Source organism: Psammomys obesus, unplaced genomic scaffold, assembly GCF_907164565.1.
Source record: "Psammomys obesus unplaced genomic scaffold, mPsaObe1.curated_primary_1811, whole genome shotgun sequence".
Lineage (NCBI taxonomy): Eukaryota > Metazoa > Chordata > Mammalia > Rodentia > Muridae > Psammomys > Psammomys obesus.
In genome coordinates this window covers 600844-621677 of record NW_026590062.1, presented here as the reverse complement: position 1 = coordinate 621677, position 20834 = coordinate 600844, and the positions used below count along the sequence as shown (strand labels likewise).

Here is a 20834-nt window from a genome sequence, read left to right as displayed (position 1 = left end):
AGATAGATAGATAGATAGATAGATAGATAGATAGATAGATAGATAGACAGACAGACAGACAGACAGACAGACAGACAGACAGAAAGAAAGCACCAGGCGATGGTGGTCCAGGTCTTTAGGCCTGGTCTACAGAGCAAGTTCCAGGACAGCCAGGACAGGAGGGATACAAAAAGAAGCCTTGTCTCCAAAAACCAAATAAAATGAATACTAAATAAATAAATAATCTTGAGAGCTGGAAAAGTAGCTCAGTGTTTAACAGTGTGTACTGTTTGTCTCATCTAAAGAAATAACAAATGGCTAACTGTGGTGTTTATTAGCATACCAAGGCACCTGCTGGCCTCCAGGCTCACTCAATACTTGTGACTCCTCTCTCTTCCCTGACCCCTACCCTGAACTACTCCAGCTCATGAGCTTCCCTTCCCCCAGCTTCTCACTCCTATACAACCCAGCTATTTCAGCCATGTACTCTCTTGGTTCTCTCAGCCCTCTATATAACTCTTTGCACTCTCTTGTTCTCTCTCTCTTTGTTTCTCTCCTCATCTCTCTCTGCTCTCATGGCCCAGTTTAACCTATTCTATTACTTTCTCTTCTTGTTCTGAAATCTTTCAGATACCTCTGGCTGTGCTCTACCTTATATGAACAATAAAAACATTCTCTTCAACCATACCTTGGCGTGGCAATGTCCTCATTTCTCTCACTGTTCTTATAGAAGACGTGAGTTCAGTTCCCAGCACCCATGTCCAACTCACAAGGGGAGTAACTCCATTTTCAGGAAACCAAAGCCCCTCTGACCTCTATGAGCATGTGTACATACTCACACAGACACATAATTAAAATAATAAAAAATAAATCTTGTAACAAATTAATGGGCTAGTAAGCCTCATCCATAATCAGATGCCCCAGCTGGAAAACAAAAAAGGCGGTATATATAGTAAGCAATGTGACTTCTTCAAAAATTTTTAAAAATCTGATTCCAGCACAGCAGTGGTGGCACACACCTTTAACCCCAGCACTTGGAAGAAGATCTCTGAGTTCAGAGCCTGCCTGGTCTACAGAGCGAGTTCTGTCTTGAAAAAAACAAAATGCATGCATAGATAGATAGATAGATAGATAGATAGATAGATAGATAGATAGATAGGCAAGCAAACAAATAAATAGAGGTCTCTCTTGAAAAACCAAAATGAATGAATGATTGGAAGTCTGATTCCAGAAGCTGATGGAGTCCCAAGGGTTTGCATTCCTATAGTTTTCCTACATAATGCTGACATGAAATAAACTACCAAGCTGAATCTATTGACTAGACAACTGGGATTTGAACCCCAGTTCAATTCTTCCTAGCTAGCTGTAGGTCTTTACATGAGTTACATAACCTCTCTGAGCTAAATAAAAATAATAAAATTAAATTTTAAAAATTTTACTTAAAAAAAAAAAACAAAAAAAAACAAAACCTGGGTATGGCAGTATATACTGTAATCCACACACTTAAGAAGGCAGAAGCGGGCTGGAGAGATGGCTCAGCTGTTAAGAGCACTGACTGCTCTTCCAGAGTTCAATTCCCAGCAACCATATAACCACCTATAATGGGATCTGCTGCCCTGTTCTGGTGTGTGTGTGAAGACTAAGCACTCGTACATTAGATAGATAGATAGATAGATAGATAGATAGATAGATAGATAGATAGATATTAAGGAAAAAGAAAAAGAAGGCAGAGGCAAGAGGGACAGCACAAGTTTAGAGGCCAACCTGCTCTTGTCTACATATAAAGTTATAGATTAGACAGAGGTACAGATTGAGACCCTGCTATAAAAAGAAGAGAAGGGAAGGGAAGGGAAGGGAAGGGAAGGGAAGGGAAGGGAAGGGAAGGGAAGGGAAGGGAAGGGAAGGGAAGGGAAGGGAAGGAAAGAAAGGGTGTGCCCGGCGGTAGAATGCTTGCCTTGAATACACAGGCCCTGTTCAACCTTCAGAACCTACCCCCAAAAATCAAAAATAAACACTCTCAAAGGTGATACCACCTACCACAAAATGGATGTCAAATTAAGACATGACTGGTGGCGCATACCTATAATCCCTGCACTCCAGAAGCAGAGGCTAAGACAGCAAGCAATTTACAAAATTTACAAAAATTAAGAGCAAAGTGGGTTACACGAGACTCCATCTCAAAAACTAATACTAGCACTAACTGAGGGCCAGAATGCAGGACACTTGCCCACCATGTACAAGACCCCAGGCCTGAGTCCAACCAGAAAGCAAAATTACTGATACAGGAAAAGATGCAGGTGTTCCTGAAATGGTGTGCTTCAGGTCCAGGACAAGCAGCTCCAGGTTCTCCCAGCGTTCCCCAGTCCCTACCTGCTGCCTTGCATGGCTGGCAACTCTCTACTGACAACCCTCTACCCTAAATTTTCAAGGGCAGAGGCTTCCCTTACTCTTGACCTTGCAATCTGACCATTTTGCTGCTATAATTCTTCTCTCTCGCTCAACCCCTTGCATGACAACCAAGAGCTGCTTCCAATGAGCCTAAACTTATATACTTTCTTACCTTATAAAAAGCAGCCCAAGCTCCCCATTTTTCAATTATAGAAAAAGGGAGGAATGTTAGTATTTTAGAACACAACCTGTTCCTGGGTTACCCAGCAACTTAGGATGTCATCATGTGTCACTAGCCAGGTGGCCACACCTTGCCCCTTAAAGGGACAACCCCGAAACATGGTCTCTCTCTTTCTCTTTCTCTCTCTCTCTCGGTGCACCCCCCCTCTTTCTTTCTCTCTCCCCACCATGTCATTTCCCCACTCCCTCCATACCCACTTAATAAACCTCTTGCATAGAAGGAAAAAAAAAAAAAAAGATGCAGGTGTTCAATGAGGCCAGTCAACGGGGGCTAAAGCAGTAACCTGTAGGAGCATTATGAAGGATAAGAAGTCTGTTCAAGGAAATGACAACAACATGCAAGTAGCAACTACTGTTGATTATATTGTCACTACTAATATCGAATGCTGTTACCTAGACCCAGTTAGGTAACAAGTGCCCTCCGGAACCATAGAGAAGACATCCCGTTAAGCAGAGGTTTATTCTGCTGTTACTATCAGGAATGATGTTTATTAGTAAGCTTTTGTCCAAAAAATTCTATTGTTTATAAATTACTTTATCTAAGGTAATTTTTTGGTTTGGAGTTTTTGTTTGCTTGCTTGTTTTTGTTTGTTTGTTTGTTTGTTTGTTTGGGGGGGGGAACAGGGTTCCTTTGTGTAGTCCTGGCTGTCCTGGAACTAGTTCTGTAGACCGGGCTGGTCTTGAACTCAGAGATCCACCTGCCTCTGCCTCATGAATGCTGGGATTAAAGGCGTGTGCCACCACTTTCTAGCTAATCTGCATTCAATTCTTTGCTCTGGCTTATAAGACTTATATGGAAACATATTTAAAAGGTTACTACTTACAACTCCAGAACAATGTAATAATCTTCTGCATCAAAAACATCTTTAATCTTAATGATGCATGGCTATAAAAGAGAAGAAAAATGAAATAAGAAACTCTGAAAAGGAAATCAGAAGACACAGAAATTGAGGCATCAGGAGGATAAAGAGCAGGTACCGGGCCCTTGTCTGGTGATGCTTTTAAGTCAAGTACAGGAGAAGGCAGAATGGAATGTAGCTGACTGCCCACTGAGGACACACAAGAAACACATCATCACAGTGTCAGCAAGGATTAATTCTATTTGCATATGAGTCTACAGAAGAATGACAGCAGAATTCCCCAGCCTTCTTCTTCACAGGACTCAAGGAACCTGACAAGTAGCATGAATAAAGCAGCACCAGCTGGGTGGGCGAGGGGGGGGGGGAGGTTGTATAGCAAGCCTGAGACCCAAAATTCAATCCCAGCACAGGAATGATAGAGAAATAGGACACAAAACCAGAAACCATGAAGCTAACTTGTAAACCCAGCACTTGGGAGGGCAAGGAAAGAAAATCAAGAATTCAAGGCCAGCCTCAGCTATAAAGCAAGTTCGAGGCCAGCCTGGACAACATGAGACCCTGGTCAATTACAAGGAAGGAGGCTAGGGAGGAAGCCCAGTTATACAGCCAGATGCCAGATTCATGCAGCTTTAGGACTGTAACCATGGAGACAGAACCCTACATGCTAAGATCTTCCCAGACCTGTCAAGCAAGGCTGATAGTTTATGACCCATCGTCAGTGCAGGAGGCAGAACACTGTGGGAAGAGCAGGTTTAGATTCGCCAGGATGCATACTTAATGTTATGATTTCCCACCTAGCACACCTACTGTGTTTACGATCAACAGCCAAGTTCAGTGATAGGGAAACAGGCAGGGTGACTATCAGAAATACAGAACCCATCCTAGAGGACTTGGATCCCATGAAAACTCAAAAGAGAGCCAGTAATATGCTCAGGTTTGAGGTTGAGAGTGGTGAGAAACTCATCAGTGTCCTTCCTGGAAAGCAAGCTGCATCCTAACGGCTGCTCTGTACCCAGGGGCCCTTCCTGCAGTGAACTGTTCTAAGACAGGCAGTGGAGACCCACTGCTTCCCAACATGTACTTGGGGACAGCTGAGTGCTAGGGAGAGACTTCCACTTTAATAAGGCTCAAAGTAATCGGTAAAATATTTAGGGGAATGGTATGTAATTGGAATGTATGTGGTGGTTGTTTTGTTTTTTTTTTTAATTATGTCTGTCTGATTGTCTGTCTGTGTGCATGCCAAGGAGCATGTGTGGAGGTCAGACAACTTGTGGGAGTTGGTTCTTTCCCTCCTCCATGTAGGAGGGAAAGATGGTCAGGCTTAGCAGCAAGAGCTCTCAGCCCAAGAGTCATTTTGCTAGCACTGAACGTGTTTTAAAAAACAAAACAAAACTGGCAAAGCAGGCTGCGGCAGGAAGATTGCTTGAGCCAGGAACCAGAGCCGAGCCTGGCGAATTCAGCCAGTTCCTGTCAAAAAGAACAAAAACAAACTCCACTCAAGAGGCAGAGACAGAAGGATCATGTGAGTCCAGTATTCCCAGACTAGAGAGAGCAACAGGGCAGGACTGTCTCCAAACAACAAGAAAGAAATGGCAGAGGTGGGGTGGGGGAAGGAAGGAGGAGAAAAGAAGAAGGAAAAAGGAAAGGAGGAAAAAGAGGAAGAAGTTGCAAATGAGGCAGAGGACAGCCAAGCAGGAAGGCTGCCAGTGAGTGTGAAGGGAAGGCTAGCAGGTCCACTGAGTTATAAACAGGCCATGGAGATAAAAGTGTATCAGACATGGTTATCTAGAATAAATAAAGCTTCCAGTTCTTAGAGGGATGTGAGGAGGTGAAGAAAGGTCTTCTGTCTGGAGGTTAGAACTGAGCATAGAAAACCATTAGTCACACTGGCAAGATCTGGGTCAAGTTTAACTCCAACATCTGCAGAGCTTGGTTCATGGGTGCTCCTGAACTAATGAAGATGCTGAAAGAAAGACAGTATCAAACCCGTACAACGCAGCCCTTCCCATCAGAGACTTCCACAAATATAAATTCATCCTTACAGAACAGGTAGGGGACATCTAGAGCCAACACAACTCTCCACACCAATGAGCCAGATATAGTGACGGGATTCCTCTACTCTATCAGGTACTATGGGTTTCTCTGAATTACCCCAAATAAAAATTTCACATATAATTAACCTCACCAAAACCTTCATTTTATTTGCAAATATGACTACTAACCTTTATTAGATTTTGGTCAAGATCTCCGTAAAAATACTGAGTATTATATCATGAGGTGATGAAGCCTTTTCCACAAGACTGTATTCTCTAGACTTCGAAGTAAAACTCTTCGAAGGTAAATAGGAGCTGGGTCCGTGTGTGTGCTCACATACACACAAAGAAGCCTGAAACTACTCTCCTGCTGCAATACTATGTACGTGTTCCATATTTTCAGACAAATTACTATGAGTGATACTCACGTGATTTAGTTTCTTCAAAATTTCTATTTCAGTTTCAACACTGGGAGCTGTGTCCTTAAATAAACAGGATAGCATTAGAATTCATTAGTAATGATAATCATAATGGTTAGTATTTTTAAAATATATTTACAGTTAAACTTATAAGTAAAGGATATCTGAGTTACAAACCAGGCTCTGTCCATACAGAGGACATAAAACTACATATTTATACAAAATGGACGTTGGGTAAAATGCCCAGATTTTATTTTATGTACACTGGTGTTTTGCCTGCATGTATGTCTGTGTGAGCGTGTCTAGTTCCCTGGAACTGGGGTTACATACAGCTGTGGGCTGTCATGTGGACACTGGGAATTGAACACAGGTTGTCTAGAAGAGCAGACAGTGCTCTTAACCACTGAGCCATCTCTCCAGCCCCATATTAAAAATTTCTAAATCCATCCTTTTCAGCTCTTATACTCATTACTACATTGAGGGGGTGGCGGTGGGAGCAAGGAGGTTCTGTTAATTGACAGGCCATACAGAGTCCAATGAATAGAAGAAAACAATTAAGAAGTAAAGACTGGCTCTAAGTTTTCAACAACCTAGGAGATATGCTTTTCTCCCCTAAATGGGAAGCAAATCCAAAATTATGAGGTCAAAGATCTATAACACAGAGCGGAAATTCCTCTTGCCATATAAGAATAGAATTATCTAGGGAAAAACAATTTGAAGAATGTTAAAGCCAGAAACAGCTGGCTGGAAAGGAAGAGGTAACTGGGCCCTGTGTCGGTTTATGTGTTGAAAAAGCAATACATTTGGCTACTTCACTCATTTAGTAAATGTGGATTACAGAAAAAGTGACATAGCTGCTACACAGAAATAATTTACATTTTTTTAAATCTGCAACTGAGAATTAAAAGTGCTACCTCAGTGGTAGAGTACTTGTCTGGCATTCCTGAGTCCCTGGGTTTTGTAAAAACCAACTAACTCAGCCATTGCCACAACATCCAAAAGAGCAAAAAATCTGAAGTTACCTTAACAACCAAGCAAAGACTTATCTGCATATATTGTGATGAAGTTGGGGTTACTGCTTCCCAGTAATGTCGCTGAGAAGCTATTTAAATCGGTCTGACATTATCCAGAACATTACAGTATTTAAGTCACACCTAAGAACCAAATCATATCAGGCAAAATGCTGCTAACTGAGTCTTTGGAAAACACACAAAGCCTTATGGAGCAAATGGGATCAGCAGGGCATCAAAACAGACTGTTATTTTTCTCCTTTACCATTTTCAAATTCATAATTGCAGTGAGGAGAAGTGTACCATCAAACTGAGGCAAAATAAAGCTGCTCCCTCAGTCAGGAGTGGTGGCACATGCCTATGATCCTAGCACTCCAGAGGAGGCAAAGGTGACACCTTCAAGGCCAGTCTGGGCTATGTGAGAGCCCTCTCTCTTTACTCTTTTGAAGTAAAAAGTAATCACCGCAATTTGTAGAATGAGTCAAAATGATATGCTGCAGTAGGTACTAAGCATTTTACACTTTAACAAACACTTTCAGAATCAATATTAAGAGCAAAAGAATAGCACTTAGGTCAGAATTAAACCCAGCTTTCGTGAGACTGTTTTTCCTTCTCACTAAAACTCTTAACTCTCAACAAGTTACATTTCTGTTACAACAACCCAAGTGTTACTTTACTAACTGTTTAAAAAGATGGGCTGCAGGTAATCACTGTGGTAAAGCAGCTGGCAACTCGGAGCAGTCCCTGTGAGATGCTGAGAATGGAAAGTTGAGCTGTGCCAACAATGCGAATTCATTTAAAACACCAGTGTCTGGGCCAAGATGAGAAGGCTGAAGGCAGCTGTGAAGCTTCCGTGGGAACTAGGACCTACTTCTTCCCGGATGCCTTCGTAGCTACTTTAGAAGAAGAAAAGAGCCTGTCACTATGCACATGAGTATGTAGGACCAATTACTCCTAGAATTAAATTATAAATAAAAGCTTCTGGATTAGCTGTAAGGCACTTAAAAGTGTTCGGTGTTTAACAGTAAAAAATCACTTCATCTGAGCCAGCCTAGCTTCCTGAGATCGAATCACACTCCAGTTACTTGAGTGATGAAGAAGTCTAAGAGCCAGCAGCTACAACCCAGTACTCACGGCTTCTCTGGATGAGCCAAGAGCAAACTTCCGCTTGCTGATGATCTTTATGGCTACTTTCTTACATGATTTCCTCTCAAAAGCCATTTTCACCTCCCCACAAGCACCACTAAAGGAAAAAACACAGAGAATGATTTTTCAGGATAATTTTCATCATGAAATCCACCATGTCCAACTCTGCCTTGACAAGAAAAAAAAATTAAAGATGGAGATGAGGTTGTTCAGGTGGAGAAAGTGCTCCTCATGAAAGTGTGAGAACCTGAGTTCAGATACCCAGAACCCATGTTACCCAGGCATCATAGTAACCTAGGTTTCATACAATAAGAGTCGAGCCAGAAACAAGAGGACTCTCCCCTTGGTTTGTGGGCCAGCCTGCATGGCATGGCCAGCAGAAAACAGAGACTTAGTTTCAAGGTAGAAGGACAAGAACCAACACTCACAGCTGTCTTCTGACCTACACACTGTGGTACACGCACGCACTCCCACACTTTCACATGTGCACACACACACACACACACTCCCACACTTTCACGTGCGCACGCGCACATACCCCACACATGCACAAATACATGTACAAGCACAAGAGAAACCAAATATTGTCCATGTAACATTTTTTCATTGTCCCTACTCTCAATGGACACAACATTGGGACTTCACCAGAGTAAACTGTCGAGAGCACAAGCAAATGTGGAGCGCCCAGCAACTGTGAGGTCAGAGTGACTTCAGTCTAATCACAGCCCTTGATTGTGGAGTCCCCAGAAAAACACCAAGAAAAAAGAAAACTTATTCTCTAGGTCAGAAAAATATCAATAGAAGAGTCTTCCTGATTAAAAACGTGCAACCATGCCAGATGTCCCAACTGTAATTCAAGAGCTAAGAAGGCAGAGACGGAAGGACAGCAGCCAACCAAGGCCATCCAGGCTTGCATTAAAAAGAAAAAACTGAGCCAGGCTACGGTGGCACACACCTTTTATCCCAGTACTTGGGAGGCAGAGAGAGGCAGATCTCTGCGAGTTTAAGGCCACCCTGGTCTACAAAGTGAGTTCCAGGACAGCAAGGGCTACAGGAAGACATCCTGTCTCAGGAAAAAAAAAAAAAAAAAAAAAAAAGGAAGGTAAAACTGAAAACAATTACCAACAAATAATTTGTATACAAACTTGGTTGGAAGCCAAACTGCACCCTACACTACATCCAAACGTGCTGCACAATTACTCTGCTTGCAGGAGCATTTCTCTAGGATTTCAGACTCACTGGGTACCACCCACGGCAGAGGAGCGCCACAAAGAATGTTACATAGCCCGCGCCTACCCCTGGGAACCTGTTCCTCAAAGTCAGATCAATCCTAGCAAGGACTACTACAGTACGAGCCATTGGGCCGTACACTATGCATTGCCTGTCTGGAGAGGGCTATGATAATGACTGAGTTTTGAGAGAGTACAGAAAAGGCTTATGTCCCATTATAATCATTTTCAAGTGTAGAATCCAGTCACATCAAGTACACTCACAATGTTCTGTGACTGCTACCACCTAGTTCCAGTCAAGTAAACACCATTACCCCCTAGCAACCACTAATTGGCTTTCTAAAAATTACCTGATATTTCATATCAACAAAACTGTATTTCTTTCATTTAGCTTAATGTTTTCAAAGCTTACCCATGCTATCACAACTATCAGTATATCTTTATTACCTATCTGAGACTGTATCCTGCTATGTCGGTTTGGTCTTAAACTCTCTAGGAGCTAGAACATCCCATTACAGCCTCTAGCTATTGCTCCACCCCCACCACCGCTGCCACTTTGAGGCAAAAGTCTTAGAAAGCGCAGGCTGTCCTCAAATGGCTATTACGCCAAGGGTAACTTTTAACTCCTGATCCTCCTGATAAATTTCTTTTAGTCCAAGTATGTCCCACCTTGTCCAGCTGTCTTTTGAATGACAGGAAATGAACTAAAGACTTTACACTTAATTGCATGCCTACCTTAGAAGGGTAGAAGCCATCAAGATGGCTCAGCAAGCTGAAGTGACTGCCCCGTATACAGGTTAGGTTTTTTTGTCAACTTGACTCAAGTGAGGATCATCTGCCAAAAGGGAATCTCAACTGAAAAAAATGCCTCCATTAGACTGCCCGGTAGGCAAGTCTGGGGGGCATTTTCTTGATTAATATGGAAGGGCCCGGCCCACCACATGCAGTACTGTCCCTGGGAAGGTAGTTCTAGAATGTATAAAAAAGCAGATGGAAACTGAGTCAATAAGCAGTGTCCCTCCCTGCTTCCTCTGCTTGAGCTTCGGTGCTGGCTTCCCTCAAGACTAGACTGTGATCAGAACATAAGCCAAATAAACTCTTCCCTCTCCAAGTTGCTTTTGGTCAGTGTTTATCACAGCAACAGAGAGCAAAGTAAGGCAGAAACTGGTACTGCAGTGATGGATGTGACCAAGCTGCTTTTGGGGAGGGCTTACCGTATTTCAGTGCCTTGGGCTAGAACAGCTGCTGAGTGCTCAGAGATTAGTGAGTTGTTCTGTGGAGAACTGGAAGATAATGCTGGGAGAAATGCAAACAACAAAGGCGGGGCCTGTGAAGTTGTAGAGGGAAATTTCAGAGTTCCTTAAGGACTCTAAGATTCTGTGAACGTGAGGTTGGATATGGTGGCACATGCCTTTAATTCCAGCATTTGTGAGGTGGAGGCTGGCAGATATTTTTGAGTTTCAGGCCAGACTGGTCTAAAGAGTAAGTTCCAGGACAGGACAGCCAAGGAGACACAGAGAAAACCTGTCTCAAAAAAAAAAAAAAAAGAAAAAGAAAAGAAAAGAAAAACAAAACCTTTTGTGGTTTACTGAGATAATCAATGCTAGTTAGTAAGGGCTTAAAAATCACCTCTTCCAGTAAGAGCATCACCGAGGTGAGATCTTAGGGGTCCAGATAGGGTCCATAGCTACATCTCAAGCTGGAAATCAAACTTCATAATGTGTAAGAGTCTCCCAAAGGATACAAATTTTGAAGGCCTAAAGGGGTCCTGGCCAGCAAGCTGAGGCTTGGCACTGTATGGCAGAGTTGGAGTATCCCTGAAGAGAGGCCAGGAGACCACGAAAAAGATGCAGGCTCAGCTGTAGACGTCCAGACTGTGGGATGGCCACCGAGGACAGCAGCAGGTGCAGAGTGGTGCCAGCCTGCAACCTAGAAGACAAGCTATGCAAGCTCTGGAGGGCACAGTGGAAGCAGTAAAGCTGTTCAAGTCTTCTGTCGTGCAAAAGACCAGGAGTCCCAGACTTTGGAAACTGAGGCACTTACATTGTTTGAATTGGATTTTACTTTGATCTGACTATAACCCTGGTTCTTCCTTAAAATAATAAAACTTTTTTTTAAACAACAGCCCATAGTTAAAGACACTTTGGATTATTTTTAATGAAAACTTGACCTTTTAAATTGCTGAGTTGTTTTTTTTTTTAATTTCATTTTATACAGGTACTTTTCCTGTATAAGAACACATGTGTGCAGTACTCCAGAGACTAGATGAAGGTATCAGATTCCCTGGAATTAGAGTTGCAGACAGTAATGAGCCATCATGCAGGTACTGGAACTCAAACCTGGGTTCTCCAGAAGGGCAACTAGTGTTATTTGTTGCTAAGCCAGATCTCCAGTCCCAAATTGTCTTTTTAAAAACTATGGGACTTGAAAAATTGGAATGTGTTTCACACTGTGACATTTAATTTTTGTTTTTTGTTGCTGGTGTTTTGTTTTGTTTTTGAAACAGGGTCTCTCTACATTGTCCTGGCTGTACTGGAACTATGTAGACCAGGATTGCCTCGAATTCACAAGGATCAACTTTCCTCTGCTTCCCAAGTACTAGGATTAAAGTCGTATGTCACCACCCCATGACTTTAATGTTAACATGACATCTTGGGGACAAACAGGAAAGGAAAGGTTATGGTTTAATTGTGATATGTTTGTAGTCGAGAAGCCGTCGACTATACTGGTTTCTTTGTGTAGGTTGTTTGTTTTTTGTTTTTGTTGACCTGAAATAAGCTAGGATCATCTGGGAAGAGGAAAGAGAAAAATGTCTCCCTCAGATTGCTTTCACACAAGTCTGTAATTAATGATTAATGATTGATGCTTAGCCAGCTGTGTAGTCTTAACCCTAGGCAGGTGGTCCTGGACTAACAAAGAAAGCAGGCTGAGCTACTAGAGAGCAGTGCTCCTCCATGGTCTCTACTTCACTTCCTGTCTCTAGCTTCCTGCTCTGCTTGAGTTTATATCTGGAATTCCCTCAATGATGGACTGTGATCAGGACATGTAAGCCAAATAATTCCTTTCCTCTTCAAGCTGCTTTTGATTATGATGCTTATCACAGAAATAGAAAGCAAGTTAGGACATGAACAAGGCCGATGACCTGAATTCAATCTCTGGAGTCTATGGTAGAAGAAGAAAACTTTTGAAGGTTTTCCTTTGAGCTCCATATGCACACCACGGTATATACGTCATCCGCACCTCACACTTATACACACTCTTCACACACACATCACATTCACACCCACCCACATTCATACCCACCTCACTGTTCACATACAAAACACATACAATAAAATACTCTCTCATACACACACGAACAGAAAGATAGAGAAGCAATTAAGTAGTTTTTAATTAACAAAAAATACACTGGATATGGTAGCTTATGCCTGTAACCTGCAGAAGTTGAGACAGGAGAACTGCCCATGAGTTTGAGATTAGCCTGGGCTACGCTGTGAGTTCATGCCAGTCTAAACTTCAGAGTGAGTCCCTGTCTCAAAGGAAAAGAAAAAAAAGGCCAAAACTTAATTAATTAATTATATAGTGTGAGGATAAGGCTCACTGGTCTAGCACTTTACCAAACAAGCAGAGGATCCCAGATTAGCATTGACATTACTAAATACTAAACAAACAAACAAAGCAAGGCCGGCAAGATTACTCAGCATGAAATGGCCTCTACAATCAAGCCTGATGACTGAATTTAACCCACATGGTACAAAGACAGAACTGACCCCGGTGAATTGTCCTCTGACCTCCACATACTCACTGTGGCATGAGTGCACCCACACACATACAGGCACGTGGTGAAATATAAGTGCCATGAATCATAGATCATTAAAAGCGGATTTTCAAAAGTCATCAATAGCTGGGCATGGTGAGGCAGACTTGGACTCCTGTCTGGGCACGTATCAGGAGTTAAAGATCATCCTTGACTGCAGAGTGATTTATGTAAGCTACATTAAAAAAAAAAAAAAAAAAAAAAAAAAAAAAAGCAAGCCAGCCAAGCAGGTGGTGCCCACCTTTAATCCAAGCACTTAGGAGGCCAAAAGCTGGAGAACTTCTGTGAGCTCGAGGCCAATCAGGACAAAATTACTTGGTTTACTATAATAAAATAAAGAGCTGGGAAAACATCTCAGCCTAACAAACGCTTGCTACACAAGGACAGGGACCTGAGTCTGGAACCCCAGCACCCACATGAAAAGCTCGTCTCCAGTCCCAGTGCTGGCGAGGTGAGGACAGGAACATCCCAGGGACTTGCTAAACACCAGGTAAGCCGGTCAGTAAGTTCCACGTTCCGAGAGCTATAATTTAATTTAAAGTAGAGGATCACTGAAGAAGACATCTGATAATGACCTCGGGACTCCGCAATGCAACATTCTTCCACAGACATGCATATAGACACACACACAGATAGTTATCAATGAAGACAAGCCTGGTGGCACAAGCTAATCCCAGCACTAAAAGTTTATAATAAAAAAGTTTATTTAAACTGATCACTAATAAATCAGTAATACTCTACCACAAAGTTTGACAATCAGCTATGTTATAAATAATAACACTATAAAATCAGGCACAAAAACCTAAACTAAAATACATACATAGAAAAAAATTAGTTTTAGTTTATTATATAAGGAAAAAAAATTACCTTCCAAGAGTTTTTGACATGATGTATTCATCTCTTAATTCCTTAGGATAAACTGACTGATCATCTACAGTGAGATCAAAAAATACAAAAACTGAGGGGGAAAAGACAGAAATGGGCTTGTTAATTCATGATTAGAAAACTGGTTCTAAAATTTAGCTATATATAGAATATAAGTGATAAAATTACATATATCATGTAATACAAAATAAAGTATATTTAATCAGGGACCAGCAAGATAGTTCAGCAGGTAAAATCACTTGCTATGTCTGCCTCATGACTTGAGTATGAACCCGAATGGAAGGAGAAAACCAGCTCCCGACAGACCCCTATATGCATACTGTAAAGTGTAAGCCTGTACATGCACACACAAAATCTGCCACACACACAACCTCTCTCCCTCAATCATACACACACGCACATACACACGCACAAATCTCTCTCATACACTAAATAAATGTAAATAAATAAGGTGGAGATGAGACAGAGTAAGACTCCTTACATTACCCGTGGCCTCCACACCTACACAAATGTACAAACACATCCACATGTACATATACGGCGCACACAAAGAAAATATTCAGCACTTGGGAGGCAGAGGCAGGCGGGTCTCTGAGTTCAAGGTCAGCCTGGTCTACACAGGGAAATCTAGGACAGCCATATAGTTAGACCTTGTCTCAAAAACAAATAAAAAAAATAAACCCACAATTCAGGCAATGGAGTTAACTCTTAAATGCTACTGAATGTTAACTTAATTAATTTGACTGATTTAAAGCACAATCTATACAGACACAAAAACTCCCCCTTACTGAGGAAGTTTAGAAAAGCCCATTAACCAGAAGATAACATTACCTTTATTTCTACATAGTGAAAGCGCAATTTCAGAGTTGTTACTCAAAGGACGGCATTTTCCTTTCCCAATGAGCTCAGTATTTACAAAGGTTCCATTCCCACTGTGATCTTCTATGTACACGATGTAAGAATTTTTAGGGCCCGTTTCCTAAAATAGAGAACATTTTATTTCCAAGTTTTAACCGCAGGAGTTAACGGCTAGAGACACACAAGATCATCAGGTCTCCGAGAAGAGAAGTTAACTGTCACCTACCCTGAAAATGCGAAAGTGCTTCTTGCTATATGTCCGGTACTTGTCAGTCCTTCTCAACAGTGGTCCATCAAAGCAATATTCACAGCTTTTATCCCTCCCAAACCAGTAGTTGTCGTTAACACAGTCTGTTAATACAGAAACACAGAGCAGAGAACTGGAACTTCAAGCAACAAACACTCTTCAACAGTGCTAACTGTAGGAAGTGGCTGGTTCTGCGAAGCAACATGTGGGCCCAGCATCTGGGACGCTCACAAAGCAGGACTAGCTCAAGGCCACTCCCACCTACCTGGAAAGACACTGTCAAGAAGACAATCAAAAGCATAAATTTGATTATCAAAATTGTGTATTAAAAGTTGGGGTCACTGGCTGGCATGTTAAGTCAGTACACAGGGAAGACAGGGAAGCTTAGCATAGTCAAGGCCCTGGTCTCAACCTCTCAACCCCAAACAACAACCAAAAAAAGGGGGGGGGGATAATTATACAACAATGACTTTGTTTTGTTTTGTTATAGATTCTTTGGTATCTGGTGTTTGAGGCAGGGTCTCATACACTCCAGGCTAACATCTAATTCTCTATGTAGCCAAGAATGACCTTAAACTTCCAAACCTTCTGCCTCAACATCCCTGATGCTTAGTTAGCAATCAAGTGTCAACCATTCCCAATTTACATGGTGCTAGGGATAAACCCAGAGCTTTATACACACTAGGCAAGTGCTCTACCAACTAAGCCACATCCCAGCCCTTTACTTGTTTTTTGAGAAAGTCTCACAGAACCTGGCAGGACTTGAACTTGCTATGTAGGTGAGGCTTGCCACAAACAAAATTCTTAATCCTCATGCTTCAGCCTCTCAAGTGCCAAGATTACAGGCATGTGCCACTACACCAGACTGTAACACTGGGTTAAATAATTGACGATTATTCATAACCATGAAATGAAAAGCAGCCACTAAAACTTCTCAAATAAAGCCAAGCAGTCAGTGGTGGTGTACACCTTTAATCCCAACACTCGGGAGGCAGAGGAAGCCTGATCTCTGAGTTCAAAGACAGCCTGGTCTACAGAGTGAGTTCCAGGACAGCCAGGGCTACACAGAGAAACGCTGTCTCAAAAAAGAAAAACAAAAAGAACTCATCAGTTGACCAAGCTGGACTTCAGTGCTCTCCATACTTTGTTCTGTCATCAGTTTCCTAGCTGGGAGAAAGAGACATTTGTTCACTTCTCCTAGAAACAGTGTCACACGATATTTCCAACTATATAAATGGCTCGTTTCCTCTCTCCTTTTGTGTTGAGTCAAATACAAGCCAAAAATGAGTTTGGACATATCTTCCACTAAGCTTTTGATACAAGCAAACTCCAAGCTCACTACCTCATCGATCATAATAATGTCCTGCTCTGATACTCTATAAAAATGGGCCCTTATTTTAATCCTTTGTACAGTCTTCCTGATTTTCCCCATTAGAACATGAAGTCCATGAGGACAGCTATGAATATTGTATTCAAAGAGTGTAGCTCCTGGCAGGGCAGTGATGGCACACACCTTTACTCCCATCGAGAGGAGGCAGAGGCAGGGGGATCTCTGTAAGTTCAAGGACAGCCTGATCTACATAGTGAGTTCCAGGACAACAGGGCTCTGTAGAGAGACCGTCTCAAAAACAAACAAACAACAATAATAAAAAGAGTGCAGATCAGACCACAGTCAGGAATGGGGGTGCACACCAGTAATCTCAGCATTCCGGAAGGTGCAGGCAGAAAGATCAGGAGTTCAAGGTCATCCTTGGCTACATATACTGTGTGAGGTCAGTATGAGCTACATGAAACTCTCAAGAAAACAAAAGAAATAGAGACAAGAGAATTGCTTGAAGAACAAGAAATAAAAGAAGGGAAGAAGAGGGAAAGAAGAAACAGAAGGAAAGGAAAAAATGAACCTTCTCAACTCATTCTGAAAGCTACAAACCAATATCCCTTATAAATGCAGATTCAAAAATGCTCAAAAATTGGTAGCAAGGTATAGTAAGTAGCAATGTCTACAGTCCTCACCTGTAACCTAGCATTCAGGAGGCTGAGGCAAAACTGCTATGAGTTCAAGGCTACAATAGTCTACTTAGTGAGTTCCAAGCTAGTATAGGCTAAAAACTAAGGCTTTGTCCCCCAAATAAACAAAGTCAGTGAAGAGGTTCAGGGGTTTACAGTTAGCCTCATTGACATAGCAAATAGATGAGTTTCATAAAACAACAACAACAACAACAACAAAAAAAAAACAAACATACAAAACATTGTACAAAGAAAGGCTGAATTCTGGGAAGATACCCCATATTCACAGATTATTATTATAGATAATAGAACCTATTATCATAGATTATTATGCCCCACATTCATAGGTTATTAACTATTCATTCTTGCAGGGTGTACTGCCAACTGAATGAATCTGAAAACAACTAAGAAACAGAGGGTAGATCTACGAAGAATTAGCTGAAGGGACTTTATTCCAGAGTGTGTGGCACCTTCCATGAGCCAAGACAGAAAAGAGCCAAGGGAAAAAGTGCTGTTTGCTTGCATGACTTCACTTCTTGCTGGTAAGTGCATCTACCTCATTCTTTCTACTACCACCCTTTGCTGCTTCTTTGGTTTCCAATACAGACTGAAGATCGGCATCTCTCCAGAAACCCTCCAGGCTGTCAGTGTCAGTGCCAAATTAGGACTGCTGAGACATTCAACCTCGTGGACTGAGCAGCTCTGTGGCTCTCTCTGTCTTTCCATCGTGTCAGAACTATTAATGGACTCTCCAAGCCATATTGTGTAAACCAATTCAATAAATCCCCTCATAATTTTTTTTCTTGTTTGCTTTTGTTTTTCTGTTGTGAGACAAGACTTCTCTTTGTAGCCTTAGCTATCATGGAACTCCCAGGCTAGACTCAAACTAAGAGTTCCACCTGCCTCTGCCTTCTGGTTTCACTTCTTAGCTAATCAAGATCTTTAAGGTGGGAGTATCCACCTCTAATCTGGACTACCCCTTCTGCTGGCAGTCTATATAAAGGACATGAAAGAAGCTTGCTCTCTGTTTGCCTACTTGCTCTCACTCTTACTGGCAAGTTCATTCCTTCACTGGCATTAGAGCCTATTTCTACGGAATTCTGGTAGGTATATACTGAAGACAAGCTGAGACAATTATCACTCAGCCTTTCAGACTGAGCTGCTGGATTCTTGGATCTGCCGTGGGTAGCCATCATTGGAATAGCTGGAACAACAGCATGTAAGCCACTCTAATTATCACGCATGTATGAATATTCATACACATATGAATATATACACACACACACACACACACGTATACATATTTATTCTATCAGTTCTGTTCCCCTAGAGAACTCTGGCTAATAGAAGTATCTTTCAGAAATAGCTCTGGATTAACTGGATATCCACATGCAGATATAAAATCTGAACCAGGTATGGTGGATATGTGTAATCCCAGCTACTCAGTAAACTGAGACAAAAAGGTCAATGCAAGTTCAAGGCCACAAGGCATTACACAGTGAGTTCCAAGACTACCTGGCTGCAGAATTCCCTGTCTCAAAAACAGATGAGTAAAGCCTGGATAGGACTACGATGTAGCTCAGTGTTAGAGCTCTCTACCACGCATAAAGCCTAAGTTTGGCCCTCACTCTGAAGAGGACAACCATGCACTCCACCACAGCCTCTATTTTCTATTTTAACTTTTTAAACTATTTTCTCACCCCCAACCAGTTACAGGGCACTGAAGTTTCTGTTGCAACACCTGGAACCACCTTCTGTTTCTTTGAATGGTACGCTATTTTACATAACAAAATACCTTACCCAGATTAGAGAATCCATCCTGCAGAGCCCACAGCCGGGCCCAAGGGACAGGACCAGGCTCCTCGGGTTCTTGGTCCTCGGGAATAGAACAGAGTTCCTGAGTGGACACTGTCTCTAAAGAGCTCAGTGTCCCAGAGCTGGAGTGAGACGACTGGCTGGAAGATGGCACCGTGCTGGTAGAAGAACCGGATGTGCCCTGATACTGTGAGGAGAGGTCGTGCAACGGAGAGCAGGTGCCTTGGGACTGGCTTAAGCCACCCTGGGACTGTGAACAGGTACCGCTGCCATGGGCCTTGGAGGAGCTGCAGCCTTGGGACTGCTGACTCTTCATATCCAACCTCAAAGACAAGAGTCCAAGGCTTAAAATTCAGGAGGGAAGAATGGGAGCTGTTGAGACAACTCAGCAGCAAAGAGCACATACTGTTCTTGCAGAGACCAAGTTCCGGGAGTTCCCAGCACCCAAGTATGGCACCTCAAGACTGCCTGAAACTCCAACTCCAGCGGATCTGAAGCGGCTCTTGGCCTCTGCAGGCATCAGCATTCACATCTGCACATCCCACGCACATACGATAATTAAAAATAAAATAACTCTTTGTCCAAAACTCGGCAAGGAATGCGGATGGTATCAAATGGTAGATGGTAGATCGCTTGCCTGACAGATGCAAAGTCCAGATTCCATGCCCAGGATCATCAAACATACAAACAAAGTGAAGAATGGGTACAAGGGGCTAGAGAGGCATAGCTGCAGGTAAGAGCACAGTTTGCTCTTTTGAGTTCAGTTCCCAGCACCCACATCCGGGAGCTCACAGAAAACTGTAATTCCAGCTCTTGGAGGGGGGATACAGTGCCTTCTGCTGGCCTCCGTGAGAACTGCATAGACTTACACAGACATAAGGTTTTTTATTTTTAAGATTTATTTATTATGGATACAATGTTCTGTCTGCATGTAGACCTGATCTCATTATAGATGGTTGTGGGGCACCATGTGGCTGCTGGGAAATTGAACTCAGGACCTCTGGAAGAGCAGCCACTGCGCCTAACCTCTGAGCCATCTCTCCAGCCCTAGACACAAGATTTTTAAAAACAAGATTTAAAGGAACAAGCACATTATGATCACCTCAAAAAGAAAGGCAGGGCCATTCATGACTGAAACAAACAAAAACAAACAAAGTAAAAACAACAAAATTCCAGACTTACGAACAGAATTCCAGAGGCCATTAACAGAGCATTACACCATCTTTCCTTCCTCTACAGAAGCTGAGAATGGCTGGTGGCCTCCTATCCACTCCTTGCCACTGAACCCAACACGTAGGCTTACGTAACCTCTCCAGTTCCTGCAGAGCCTAGCGGCAAAGACTGGGTTCCCAGGTAGGTATTTGGGAAGAATAAATCTAGGGGCTGGCATGATCACTAACATTTATAATGTTCGCCATGAAACCACTTTGCTCTGGCATGAAAGTCCCAACGCTCTGCCTAACCATGTGTCCAGACCTGTTTCAACTCGTAAATAAAAAGGAAAGTGAACTTCCCCTCGAAGAGCAGCTAAAGAGGAAGAGTCGCCTACACACAGCGCCCTCTCACATGTACAAGTAAGCAGACAACGCGGAAGCTGCGGAGGGCCCACTTGCATAAGGCTCTGAAACAGTATTCGAACACACAACCACCCGCGCAGCGTTTCCCACTAAGACTCACCGCGTGAGACCACCAGGAGCCACAAACACCCCAAACGCGCAGCCAGTGGCGTGGCGCTAAACCTACCGATACAAACTCCACCCTCAGCCAATCAAAACGTCTTCCTTCTCGGCAGGACCAATAAGGAAGCCCGAATGTGACCGTCTCCCTTAGCCCCAGGGCTTGCTGGGAGTTGTAGTTTACAATGCAGAACGGGACTCGGCCTCTCGGTTTCCCGCGGCTAA

At 42.6% G+C, this 20834-nt stretch overlaps 1 protein-coding gene across 4 annotated transcripts in view; it reads right to left on the bottom strand.

Annotated features, from left to right (window-relative positions):
• The window catches only part of Chek2 (checkpoint kinase 2), a 34582-nt gene extending 13920 nt beyond the window's left edge, over nucleotides 1-20662 (bottom strand). For 2 of the 4 annotated variants that reach the window (XM_055606152.1, XM_055606155.1), the window contains exons 1-8: nucleotides 20116-20188; nucleotides 18919-19256; nucleotides 15091-15215; nucleotides 14838-14985; nucleotides 13989-14079; nucleotides 8064-8172; nucleotides 5929-5982; nucleotides 3432-3493 (exon numbers count right to left, since the gene is read on the bottom strand). In XM_055606152.1, the coding sequence (XP_055462127.1) occupies nucleotides 3432-3493; nucleotides 5929-5982; nucleotides 8064-8172; nucleotides 13989-14079; nucleotides 14838-14985; nucleotides 15091-15215; nucleotides 18919-19249 (920 nt within the window). In that variant the 5' untranslated portion in view covers nucleotides 19250-19256; nucleotides 20116-20188. Of the gene's footprint in view, nucleotides 1-3431; nucleotides 3494-5928; nucleotides 5983-8063; nucleotides 8173-13988; nucleotides 14080-14837; nucleotides 14986-15090; nucleotides 15216-18918; nucleotides 19257-20115; nucleotides 20189-20610 lie in introns of those variants that run through there. The other 2 variants (XM_055606153.1, XM_055606154.1) reach the window with 2 other exon arrangements.
• Nucleotides 20663-20834: the final 172 nt, after the last annotated feature.